This window comes from Ictidomys tridecemlineatus, chromosome 8 (assembly GCF_052094955.1).
Source record: "Ictidomys tridecemlineatus isolate mIctTri1 chromosome 8, mIctTri1.hap1, whole genome shotgun sequence".
NCBI lineage: Eukaryota > Metazoa > Chordata > Mammalia > Rodentia > Sciuridae > Ictidomys > Ictidomys tridecemlineatus.
The window spans coordinates 87,087,340-87,099,639 of record NC_135484.1 but is presented as its reverse complement, the minus strand read 5'-3'; the positions used below and the strand labels follow the sequence as shown (position 1 = coordinate 87,099,639).

Sequence of the window (12,300 nt, the reverse complement as noted above, 5' to 3'; positions counted from 1 at the left end):
ACATATATATAGCAATTATCTGCCAGATACTATGTAATTGATTTATAAATGTTAACTAATTTAAATCATCAGTACAATCTCATGGCTTGTCACAGTGGTGCATGCCTGTAATCCCAACAATTTAGGAGGCTAAGGCAGGAGGATCACAAGTTCAAAGCCAGCCTCAGCAAAGCGAGGCACTTAGCAACCCAATGAGACCCTTTCTCTAAATAAGATACAAAATAGGGCTGGGTATATGGCTCAGTGGTCGAGTGCCCTTGAGTTCAATCCTTGGTACCCCCTGCCCCCGCAAAAAAAATAAAAATAAAATAAAAACCTCATGAAGTAAATATTTTATCATTCCCATTTTACAAAATAAATATTTCTGTTAGGAAGGTAAAATAATTTGGCTGAAATGGTAGAGATGGGATGGGAACTCAGCTGATACTTTGCATTTCATCTGTTTTTTATATATTTGCAAAATATCAGAAATGAAGTCAAGAGTTCCTTAAAATGGATGGAATTGGAGGGCATTATGTTAAGGAAAAGAAGCCAGACACATAAAGAGAGGTACCACATGTTCTTTCTTATATGTGGAAGTTAAAACAAACAAACAAGAAATCAACCTGAATGCAGAATACTGATTATTTAGAAGTTTGAAGGGATGTGAATGAATAAATCGAGGCCAAATGGGATCATTGCACATTGTATGCATGTATTAAAATATCACATTGAATCCCATTAATATGTAGAGTTAATGCATGTTAATGAAAAATTAATGCATGTTAATGAAAAATGTAAGGGAACAATGCAGAGCAATAAAATAAAAATAAATAGAGGGAACAGGAGCAAAGTTCAGTGGTAAAACCTTGCCTAGCATACTCAAGACCTTAGGTTCAATCACCAGCACAGCAAAAATTTAAATTTAAAAAAAAAAAAAAAAAGATAAAGGCTGCAACCAGAAAAAAAATTAAGACTTCAAACAAAAATGTAGCCCGGCCTTACAACATTGAAATGTCATTTGTTATAATACTGGTTTCCTTTGCTATTTATGTTTTACAAATAAAATAAAAAGAAGTACAGTGTCCGGGGTGGAGCTGTAGTTCAGTGGCAGAGCGCTTGCCTAGCATGTGTGAGTTACTGGGTTCGATCCTTAGCACCACATAAAAATAAACAAAGACGTGCTGCCTGGCTTGGTGGCCCACACCTGTAATCCTAATGGCTCTTAAGGTCGAGACAGGAGGATCAAGAGTTCAAAGTCAGTCTCAACAATGGCAATGTGCTAGCTACTAAGCAACTCAGTGATACCCTGTCTCTTAATAAAAATGCAAAATAGGGCTGGGGATATGGCTCAGTGATCAAGTGCCCCTGAGTTCAATCCCTTGTACCTAAAAAAATAAAAAAACAAAAAAAAACATGCTCTCTATCTACAACTACAAAAAATTTTAAGAAGCAATATATATATATATATATATATATATATATATATATATATATATAGTCTCAAACATGATTTTTAGTGATTACCTTGGTGTGATATAAAATATAATTTAGAATTTTTTTCAACTGAATTTAAAGAAAATGTTCGACTTTACTATATTCACTGGAATTAATGATAAAAATGCTTTGAAACACTAAACATTGACACTGATGGTCTAATAGCTAGAAAATCAAAACTACCAGAGTGGTAGAGGCAAGAGGATAGGTCATATGTAAGCTAATGTCTATAGTAACTATTTCCTAAACTCAATTTTTGGTTAATAGAGGGGGATTTTTTGAGAAATTTACATGATATATCAGTCATTTTAGCATATACAGTTCAGTGGCATTTAGTATTTCACAGGATTATACAGTCATCAAGCCATAACCAATACATTTGATCACCCTAAAAGGAAACCCTATGCCCATTAAGCAGTCACTCCTCATTTTCTCTTTTCTCCCTTCTATTGTAAGCACTAGTCTCATTTACTTCTTATGGATATTTCATATAAATGTATTTATATAAAAGGTTACCTTTGTGTCTGATTTCTTTCACTTAGCATAATGTTTCAAGATTCATCCATGTTATTGCATATATCAATAATGCATTTTTTATTTTAGTGAAATTTCATTGTATGGATATACAATGTTCTTTCACCTCTTTGCCCATTGATAGACATTGGATTGTTTCTACCCAACGTAAATAGTGATGCTACGAAAATTTGTCAGGAAACATTTGTTTGCATACCTGTTTACAGTTCTTTTGGCTATATACCTAAGAGTGGAATTAGTAGGTAACATAGTAATTCTCTGTTTAACTTTGAGGAGCCTCCAAACTGTTTTCTGTAACAGTTATGCTATTTTTTCATTCCTGCCAACAATGTGGAAGGATTCTGATTTCACTACATCATTGTCAGCACTTGTTATTTTCTGCATTTTGTTTTTGTTTTGTTTTATTGTCAAACTAGTGAGTGTGTCATGGTATTACAATGTGGTTTTGGTTTGCATTTCACTGATAATTAACAAATGACCTTGAACACCTTTTCATGTGTTTATTGACCATTTTTTTTTGTCTTTTTGATGAAGTGTACACTGAAGTCCTTTGTCCATAATTTTTTTGGGGGGAGGGGTATGATGGATTGAACCCAGGGGCACTCAACCAGTGAGCCACACCCTCAGCACCCCCCCTTTTTGTTTTCCTATATTTTATTTAGAGACAGAATCTCTCTAAATTGCTGAGTCTGGCTTTGAACTCGTGATCCTCCTGCCTCAGCTTCCTGAGCTGCTGGGGTTACAGGTTTATATCACTGCATCCAGCCTTCACCCATATTTAATTGTTTGTGTCTTAGTTATTGAGTTTCAGGAGTTCTTTATAAATATTCTAAAAACTAGACCATTACACATGTATGACTTGAAAATATTTTCTTCTGTACATTTTCTTTTTACTCTATTGATAATGTCCTTTGATGTATAGGACTCAGGAGAATAACTTTTAAATTCATTATTTAAAGATATCCTATAAAGTAAGACAAATTGCATTCAACAGTTATTTTCATGATTAAATTTTTACATCTCTAACAATATTTTATTTGAGGAGAGTATTTTGCTTATAACTTCTACTAAGCCAATTTTCTTGGAATCATTAAATGCTAGGGGAAGAAAAAAGGCTTTTATAAATCTAAATCTGATTAGTATGTATATCTCTATCACTATCATGCCTGATGTCAATATATATTTGATATTTTAAAAATTAATAGCCCTCAGAAAGACCTAACCCAGAAGCTTTGTAAATTTGAAAGATCTAAATTTAATTATAAAGTCTGTTGTGTGTGTGTGTGTGTGTGTGTGTGTGTGTGTGTGTGTGTGTGTTGCTAGGGATCAAAACCATAGCCTTGCACATGGCAAGCAAGTGCTCTTCCACTGAGTTATATTCGCAGTCTTTCTATAAACTCCAATCTTGCATTAACATTGGTGACATATCTGAAAACCAGCCAATACAGAGGACATTTCCTTTATTTTAGAAAATGACCTTATATCTGTTTTCTGTTAATTTCCATACCCCATAAACAATTCTGCCTTGATGTTACTTTTCAGAACCTTTATGAACAGAATTTGTATTTTTTACTTCACATTTAGATTAGTCCATGTTGCACTACTTTCCATTGTGAGTGTAGTATTCCATTGTGTATGCCAGAGTTGATTTGTTTTATCTCCTGTTATTTGATTTTTTTTATTATTCTGAGTGAAGATGCTGTAAACATTCAATAATAAATCTTTTATGTTGCTTGAGTACCTAGGAGTGGAATTGCTTGGTCATTAGGTAAATTTATTTAAAAAAAAAAACAAAAAAAAAACTCCGCTCATTTTTTGCAAAATGGTCATACAGGTTTTTTTGATTAATTTAATTTATTCTAATTAGCTATGCATGACAGTAGAGTATTTTGATTCATTGTACATAATTGCAGCACAACTTTTCATTTCTGTGGTTGTACACGATGTAGCATCACACCATATGTGCAGTCATACATGTTCGTAGGGTAAAAATGTCCATCTCATTCCACCATCTTTCCTGCCTCCATGCCCCCTCCCCACCCCAGTCATACAGTTAGTATTAAGCTGTCACCATTACCATGAATCTTTTTTTTTTTAAGTTTTTCTTTTGTGTTTAGTGCTTTTGTTTCCTTTCTTTTATAAGGACTTACCTATCCCAAATCATGAAAATGTTCTCCTGTGTTTGCCTCTGGAAATATCAGAATTACAGCTTTTAGGTTTAACATCTTGAATAAATTTTTGACTGTGATATAAACTGTAGTGGTCAAGATACATTTTTCCCCATATAGTTGGGATAGGAAAGATGGTGGAATGAGATGAACGACATTACCCTAGGTACATGTATGATTGCACAAATGGTGCATCTCTATACCATGTACAACCAGAGAATTGAAATGTTGCCCTCCAATTGTGTATAATGAATTGAAATGCATTCGGCTGTCATGTACAACTAAGTAGAAGAAATAAAACAAAAGAAGGTATGGAGGTACCTTGAAATCATCGATAAATGAAAGAAGCTGATATGAAAGGTAATTTAAGCTATATAATTCTAATTTTATGACATTCTAGAAAAGGAAAAACCAAGAAGACAGTAAAAAGATAAGTGGTTACCACAGGCTCACAAGGATGGTGGAAGGGACAAATAGGTGGAACACAGGGCATTTTCAGGGCAGTGAAACTATTCTGTGTAATATTATGATGAGCATGATGTAATATTATGATATAATGTTAAAGACTAGAGAATGAATACTTGATAGTGAACTTTAGTGTAAACTATGGACTTTTGTTAATAAAAAGGCAGTATTGGGGCTGGGACTGGGGCTCACATGTGAGGCATTGGGCTGAATCCTCAGCATTACATAAAAAATAAATGAACAAATAAAGATATTGTGTCCATCTACAGCTAAAAAAAAGGTTTTTTTAAAGTCAGTATTGGTTTATCAGTTGTAACAAATGTAACAGTAATATAAGGTATAAAATAATAGGGGAAGTGGAGAGGTAGCAGAGAAAGAGAGGCTGTAAGAACTGTTACTTGCTGATCATTTAGGTTTTTTTGTTAAACCTAAATCTGCTCTTAAGAAAAAAAACTAAAAAATAGAAATGCCTATTATTCTAACATCTGGATTATCTTGGGAATTGTATGTACTTATTGCATTATTTTCTTGATTGTGAGTTATAGTTTCCTGCTGCTTTGCATATCTAGTACATATTTGTCAGTGTTACAAATAGTTGCCTTATGTATTTTTATCAGTTATATAGTTGTGTTCAGGGCAAGTTCTATACCAATTTTTCTATTATGGTCTAAGAAGAAATTTAAAATAGACATTTTCAAACCTGGCTAACCTTAGAATCACCTAAGGAACTTTTAAAAAAAAACAATGCTGATTGAAGTTGAGGTTGAGGTTACTGTTTTAAGTTCTCCAACTCATTAATAGAGTTAGTCTGTTCCCTAAATATGATCATTCTGCTAGGAAGAGTGGTAACTGAAATTTGACTCATCCTCATTGGAGTCCAATTCCATCTGCCTCTACAGTTGTTCATTTTCCCTAGTTTAATGTGCTCCTTTAAAATAGCTGTGGATTGAGAAACAATGTAAACTAGTTAGAATTCTGTTTAATAGTAAGCATAAATCAGCTTTGTATAATAAAAAGACTGTATGGTATTCCTACTCTGAGTGTAACCCAAGGACTTAAAAAACATTTGTTCAGTAAACATCTGCAATATGCCTACTTTTTTCAAGGTAATTTAAATATTATGATCTATGAAATATATACTCTGCACTCAAAATTGGACTCTAACCTCCATGAACACAAATAAGGTTGTACTATAATAAAAATGTTACTAATAATTATACTGTAATAAATGATATGTTAGTAATTCGAGCAATGTATTAGGAAGAACATAGATAAAGGAGCATTTAACTCTGTAAAACATTAGTAATAAATTCCGTTCTGTGTCCTCAGGGGTTTTTTTCCCTTCTGGGTTTTTGCTAAATTTTAAATATTGATGCTGTCAAATAAGTGAATTCTTTTTAAAATTAGGATATATCAGAAAACTCATTTTTATAAACATATACCAAAGCAGTAATATATATTCGTCATGTCCTAAGTTTAACTCTTTTTTTTTAAATGTAAGTCATTTGCCTAAAATTAAGCTGTATTGTCATCAGGTGGCAGTCATATCTTAGTTGTGGCCACACAGCACAGTTCGTAACCTTATTCATTATATTATCACCCCAGAGTGGTAATCATTGTGAGAGAATTGAGAAACTTGTGCGTGCATAGAGGATAGGAAAGATTTCTGATAACATGAAGTATGAAGTAGAAGGGAATAGATAAGTGGTTTGAAGCATAAGATTTGGAGTTGCTCAAATCTTTATTTTAATCCAAGTTTATCACTTATTATCTTGCCTCTTTGTGATTAAACTCTTTGGTTTGAATTTTCTCACTTATTAAATGAAGATAATACCTCCTCCCTTGTATTTTTTATGGTTTAAAACAAAGAATGAAAATAAAATACTTAGCATAGTTTTATGGGTAGGATACTATCAAGTGTTGATAGTTATTTTAGGAATTACCGAAAATAGAAAGAAAAGGAAAATCAGCTCACTAATTTTGCAGGTCCAGCTACAACTCTAGGAATCCAGATAACTTAAAGATAAATTCCCTCTCACTTTATAGTCCCCAGAGAAAACATCTCGAGATAGACAGGCAGATAGTTTTGGTTTTGGCTTTGGTTTTTCTCATCTTCCCCTTTGTGGATGGAAAGAAAGAAGACACAATTGGAATGCATTTGAAAGTACAGACACAGATGGTTGCATCCTCCTCAGTGTCTGATACTTGTCTCTCCTAACCTCCCTTACTGACTTGTCCTTCTGAAGAGTCAGGCTCATCTGCTTAGAGAAAGAGGTTTAGTAAGTCATGTTTGGCCTGATCTTGATGATGAGTAAAATAGATCTCTAATTCATGTACATATTTATCCAAAGAATCCTAAATCAATTTCCCTTTAGAAGAGAATCTTCAATGTAATATAATTTCAAGATGTAACCTAATTATCTCTCCTCTATACTCCAAACAAGATATATTTTTCATCTCCAGTAGTTGACAGAGCTTTTCCTTTCATTATTAAAAATAAAAGGATCAAAATATAAATGTAGTGGAAGAAATATTCAACTAGATTCAATATGTATTTACCAAGTACTTTTTTAACATGCAAAACTATGTTTTAGAAACTACAAGGGTCATCAAAACATTGTTCCTGTTCTAACAAACATTACACTTTAGGAGGTGGTATGATTTGCATATACAGTTATTCTAAGGCAAAATGTAGTGAATGCTCTAATGGAAATTATAATAGATTATATTTATATGCACTTGTCAGATTATAGAGTGCTATCATATATATTCTTGTTTGTTCTTTATAACCCCATGTATAGAACAAGTATTAAGTATAATTTGAAAATGAATCATCTGAAACTCAAAGATTAAATGCCTAAAATCACAATACTTCTAAGTCAAACAGTATAGTTAGCATATATTTGAAAGCCTGGCGTAGAGCATGGAGAAAGCCACCTGATAGCTAGCTGGTTTTTCATTGTTTTTCTCATGTACTGGGCACTATTGTAGATACTAGAGATGTAGTAGCCAATAAGGCAAATAGAATCCCTTTAAGGAAGAGAAATGAGATCCAAAACATGAACCTAAGTTTCTCGCTGTAGATTCTGCTGTTCATTTCATACAACACAAAAATACAGTGCTTTGTCAACAATGAAGAGGGAGAGAATTCCCACGGGTTGTTATGCAAGGCCTAATGGAGGCAATTTCTTTCCCTGCCATTCTATGCCAGGTTGACTTTTTAAATGTGCCATGTTATTAATACTTCTTTTTGGAATTCTCTAGGTTCGAAGATTTTCTGAGGCATTCTTTTGTTTTGAACATCCAAGAGAAGCTGCCATTGCATACCAGGAACTTCAGTGAGTAGCATAAATCCAAACTTAAAATGATGTTGCTTCCTTTCACATGGATATCTACCTCAGAATTTATAGAAAAAAACTGGAAGAATTTGAAGTTCAGAAATCCACTCTTTATTAAATCTTCAGAGAGATGCATAATTTACTTGCCTTGCCCCTCTCTCCCCTTATATCAGATTTACTGTAATCTGTAAATATAGCCATGCAACTCTGGCTTCAGCCTTCCATTTGGCCATCTTATTCTGTCTTTATTTTCACAGGTCAAAATCTCTTACATTTATCATTGTGAGTTTGGGTAGTCTGGCACTACCTTTTGTTATGTAATGACTTACAGTTAAAATATCCAGAATAAATGCCTTCCATTTTTCCCACTGAATATATTTAGGTCTGGTATTCTTTGGCTTCAGAGAATATTTTGAGGACGTTATGCTGAACAAAAGAAGGCAGACATAAAAGAATGAATAATGTATGATTTTAAATATATGAAGTTCTGGAACAGCCAAAATTAAAATGAAAATAGGATAGTGGGTCATCTTAGGGTTTATCTGGGTTGGAAAATTGGGAAGACATGAGGAAACTCTGAATAGATTAAAATGTTCTATATCATATATTCCCTTGTCAAACTTACAGCTTATATTTATATATTCCAGTACCTAAGAAAAACTAAACAATAGTAGAATGGAGGGATATGTAGTGAATGTTGAGGTATAGATAGAACAAGAAGGGCAAATGTTAATTGTTGATACTGGGTAATCAGTATATTTCATACTATTCTGTTTACTTGGATTTGGTTTAAATTTTATATAACAAAGGATCCTTTAACTGTTTTGTATTAGAAAGTTACATACTGCCAGGCACAGTTGTGCTTGCCTATAATCCCAGCAACTCAGGAGTCTGAGACAGTTGGATCTCAAGTTTGAGGCCAACCTCAACAACTTAGCAACTCTCAACCTAGTGAATCCCTGTCTCAAAATAAAAAATAAAAAAGGCTGGGGATGTAGGTCAGTGATAAAGCGCTCCTGGGTTCAGTCCCCAATGCCAAAAAGAAAAAAGAAAATTAAATACTTTGTTTTAATAGCTATTAATTTTATTGGTCAATATGTGTTAAGTAAAGGAGCTACAATGGAGTGTAGTTTTTTCTCTGTTATCATCAAATAATTGGTAAGCATTTTTCTTACATGATTGGAAGTTTATTCTATAAGCATAGATACTCATTTTGAAATAACTTAAGAAAGTATACAATATAATAGAAATTAATTTGTCAATAAACTATAATTTTGTGTCAGTAATTTATTGTCTGTCAGCAAACCAGAATTTTTATCTTACCAGTTTTTATGTCTATCCAAGAAGCTCTTTCGTAAGAAGAGTATGTCTTGAAGAAAGGGAATAGGAATGATAGGAGAAGAAAATAGGGTAGACTGTAAAGTGGAGTTGGGTATAATTTTTTTTATTACAATCTGACTTAAGAAATATTTTTCAGTGCTCAGAGTCACCTACAGATGTGCACCGCTATCAAAAATACTTCCTTCTGCAGTTCTCTTCCACCCCTACCTATTGAATGTAGTGAATTAGATGGAGATCTCAATTCATTACCTATAATCTTTGAAGATAGGTATTTAGATTCAGTTATTGAAGGTAAGTATCATCTAAAATAATATAAGCTATGTGTATAATATTTAGCATATTCTTTCTAATATAAATAAAATCATTCCCTAATGTGAAACAACTTTTCCCTTTCAATTTTACTTATGTTTGAGGCTATTAGAAAGTTATAGTTAGAAAAAATAGTCTTAATCATGAGTTCTCACACTTGTTTTAAATCTAAATCTTTTTTTCTTTGGATAAAAGACTTAGATGCACCCTGGATGGGAATTCAGAATCTTCAGAGATCAGAGTCCACTAGAATGGATAAATATGAGACTGAAGAAAGCTCTGTAGCAGGACTTTCTAGCCCAGAATTGAAGGTCAGACCTGCTGGTTCCTCCAATATTTGGTATACAGAAGGTGAAAAGCAGCTAACAAAATTTCTAAAAGGAAAAAATGAAGAATCAAATAAATCCAAAGTTAAGGTTGCTAAGCTCATGAAAACAATGAAACCAGAAAACACAAAAAAAATAATAAAACAGAACTCTAAGGATTCTGTGGTTTTGGTAGGCTACAGATGTTTGAAAAGTACAGCATCAAATGATCACAATAAATGCTTTGAAGGCAATCCTTCACATAGTCAGAAGGAAGGTCTGGATCCCACAATATGTGGATATAATTTTGACCCAAAGACTTACATCAGACAGACAAGTCAAAAGGAAGCTAGCTATTTGCCAACTAATACAGAGAGAACTGAACAACAGTCTCCAGATATTGAAAATATTCAACCAGACCAGTTTGATCCTTTGAACACTGGCAGCCTAAATCTTTGTGCAAATTTGTCCATTTCAGGTAAACTTGATATCTCCCAGGATGGTAATGAAATTACACACATGGAACAAAATCTGACATCCAGAAGTTCATCAGACGATTGCCATGATCATCAAACAACCCCATCATCAGGAGTTAGAACAATTGAAGTAAAACCCAGTGATAAAGATCCTTTCATTGGAGAAAAAATAACTGTTAATATAGGACCTTTGACTGAGCTTCAACACGATGAAATATTTGTAGATGATTTTTTACCTGGCTTTGAATCCTTAGAATCTAATGGTAAATCTAAATCTCTAGAAATAACACTTGAAAAGGAAACTTTGCAAGAAGCAAAATGTTGTCCTATTGGAGAATCATTAGCTAAATTAAGAAATAATATGCCTGCTCCTTCTACAAAAGAATATCATATTGTAGTAAGTGGAGATACAATTAAATTACCAGATACTAATGCCACATATGCCTCATCTAGATTTTCAGATTCAGGTGTTGAAAGTGAGCCAAGTTCTTTTGCAACACATCCAAACCCTGACATAGTCTTTGAAACTGTGCAAGGGCAAGGTCCTTATAATAATGAAAGATTATTTCCTCAGCTTTTTATGAAAACTGATAGTAACATAAAATTTTCATTAGGAAGTCATTGCACTGAGAGTACAAGTGCTTTAAGTGAAATACAGTCATCTTTGACATCTATAAACTCTCTACCTTCTGATGATGAACTGTTGTCACCTGATGAAAATTCTAAGAAATCTATTGTGCCTGAATGCCATCTAAGTGATAGCAAAAGTATATTAGACCTAGGAACAATTGATTTGCCAAAATATGATGATACTAAAAAGTCAAGTATTATTTTGCAACAGCAGAGTGTTATATTTTCAGGGCATTTGGATAGTGAAACTATAGCAATACATTCCTTAAATTCAAGCACTAAAGACGCTTTGCAACTTGTTTTTTCAGATAAAGATACTTCCAGTGATGCGAAAAATAGTTGCAGCTCCAAACCTAACTTGGACACTATGGGTAAAGGGTCCCAGAGTCTTGATAAATCTGATAACTCAGCAGGAACAGCAGTTATGTTAAATTCAAAACTAATTTGTTTAGGCACTCCTTGTGTTGTTTCAGGCTCCATTTCTACTAATGCAGAAGTTAGTGAAAATAGAACTGTGGAAGGAAAAAATAGTGATACATTGACTATCAAACAAATATATTCAGAAGCTCCTACAGTTGAAGTTGAAACTGATCTGGGTACAAGTGACCCTTTTTCAGCTGGTACTGATATGGTAAAGCAAGGGCTTGTGGAAAATTATTTTGGTTCTCAGAGCAGTACGGATATTTCTGACACATTTGCTATTAGCTATAGCAATTCAGTTAGCCCTCAAAAGGAAACTTGTGAAAAAGGAATTAGTGATCTTCAACAGGAACAGGGTAAAGAGGAGGAGGAGGAGGAAGAGGAAGAGCAGGATCAACAAATGGTTCAAAATGGTTATTATGAAGAAAAAGATTATTCAGCTTTGGATGGAACAGTAAATGCTCACTATACAAGCAGAGATGCACTAGAAGAAGAAGGACTTATAAAGTCTGAAAAAGTAAACAGTGACTATCTGAGGGATGGTATAAATATGCCTACCGTTTGTACTTCTGGTTGTTTGTCCTTCCCATCTGCACTACGAGAGTCTCCTTGTAGTGTTAAATTTTCTTCTAAAAGTAAATTTGATGCCATTACAAAGCAGCCAAGCAGCATTTCTTACAACTTGACTTCTTCAATTTCCTGGTATGAAAATTCACCAAAACCTCAAATACAAGCGTAAGTAATGGAGCTTAACAGTATGTGCTACTAAATATACATTGATCATAAATATATATATTAAAGCAAAATCATAAATATATATAGAAGATAAGATTTATTT

At 33.4% G+C, this 12,300-nt stretch overlaps 1 protein-coding gene across 14 annotated transcripts in view; it reads left to right on the top strand.

Annotated features, from left to right (window-relative positions):
- Fam135a (family with sequence similarity 135 member A) overlaps window positions 1-12,300 on the top strand; it is a 104,263-nt gene that overhangs the window by 67,266 nt on the left and 24,697 nt on the right. For 8 of the 14 annotated variants that reach the window (XM_021732562.3, XM_040282903.1, XM_021732563.3 and 5 more), the window contains 3 exons: window positions 7,908-7,981; window positions 9,459-9,613; window positions 9,827-12,197. In XM_021732562.3, coding sequence (XP_021588237.1) covers window positions 7,908-7,981; window positions 9,459-9,613; window positions 9,827-12,197 — 2,600 coding nt within the window. Of the gene's footprint in view, window positions 1-7,907; window positions 7,982-9,458; window positions 9,614-9,826; window positions 12,198-12,300 lie in introns of those variants that run through there. The other 6 variants (XM_021732565.3, XM_021732564.3, XM_078019789.1 and 3 more) reach the window with 5 other exon arrangements.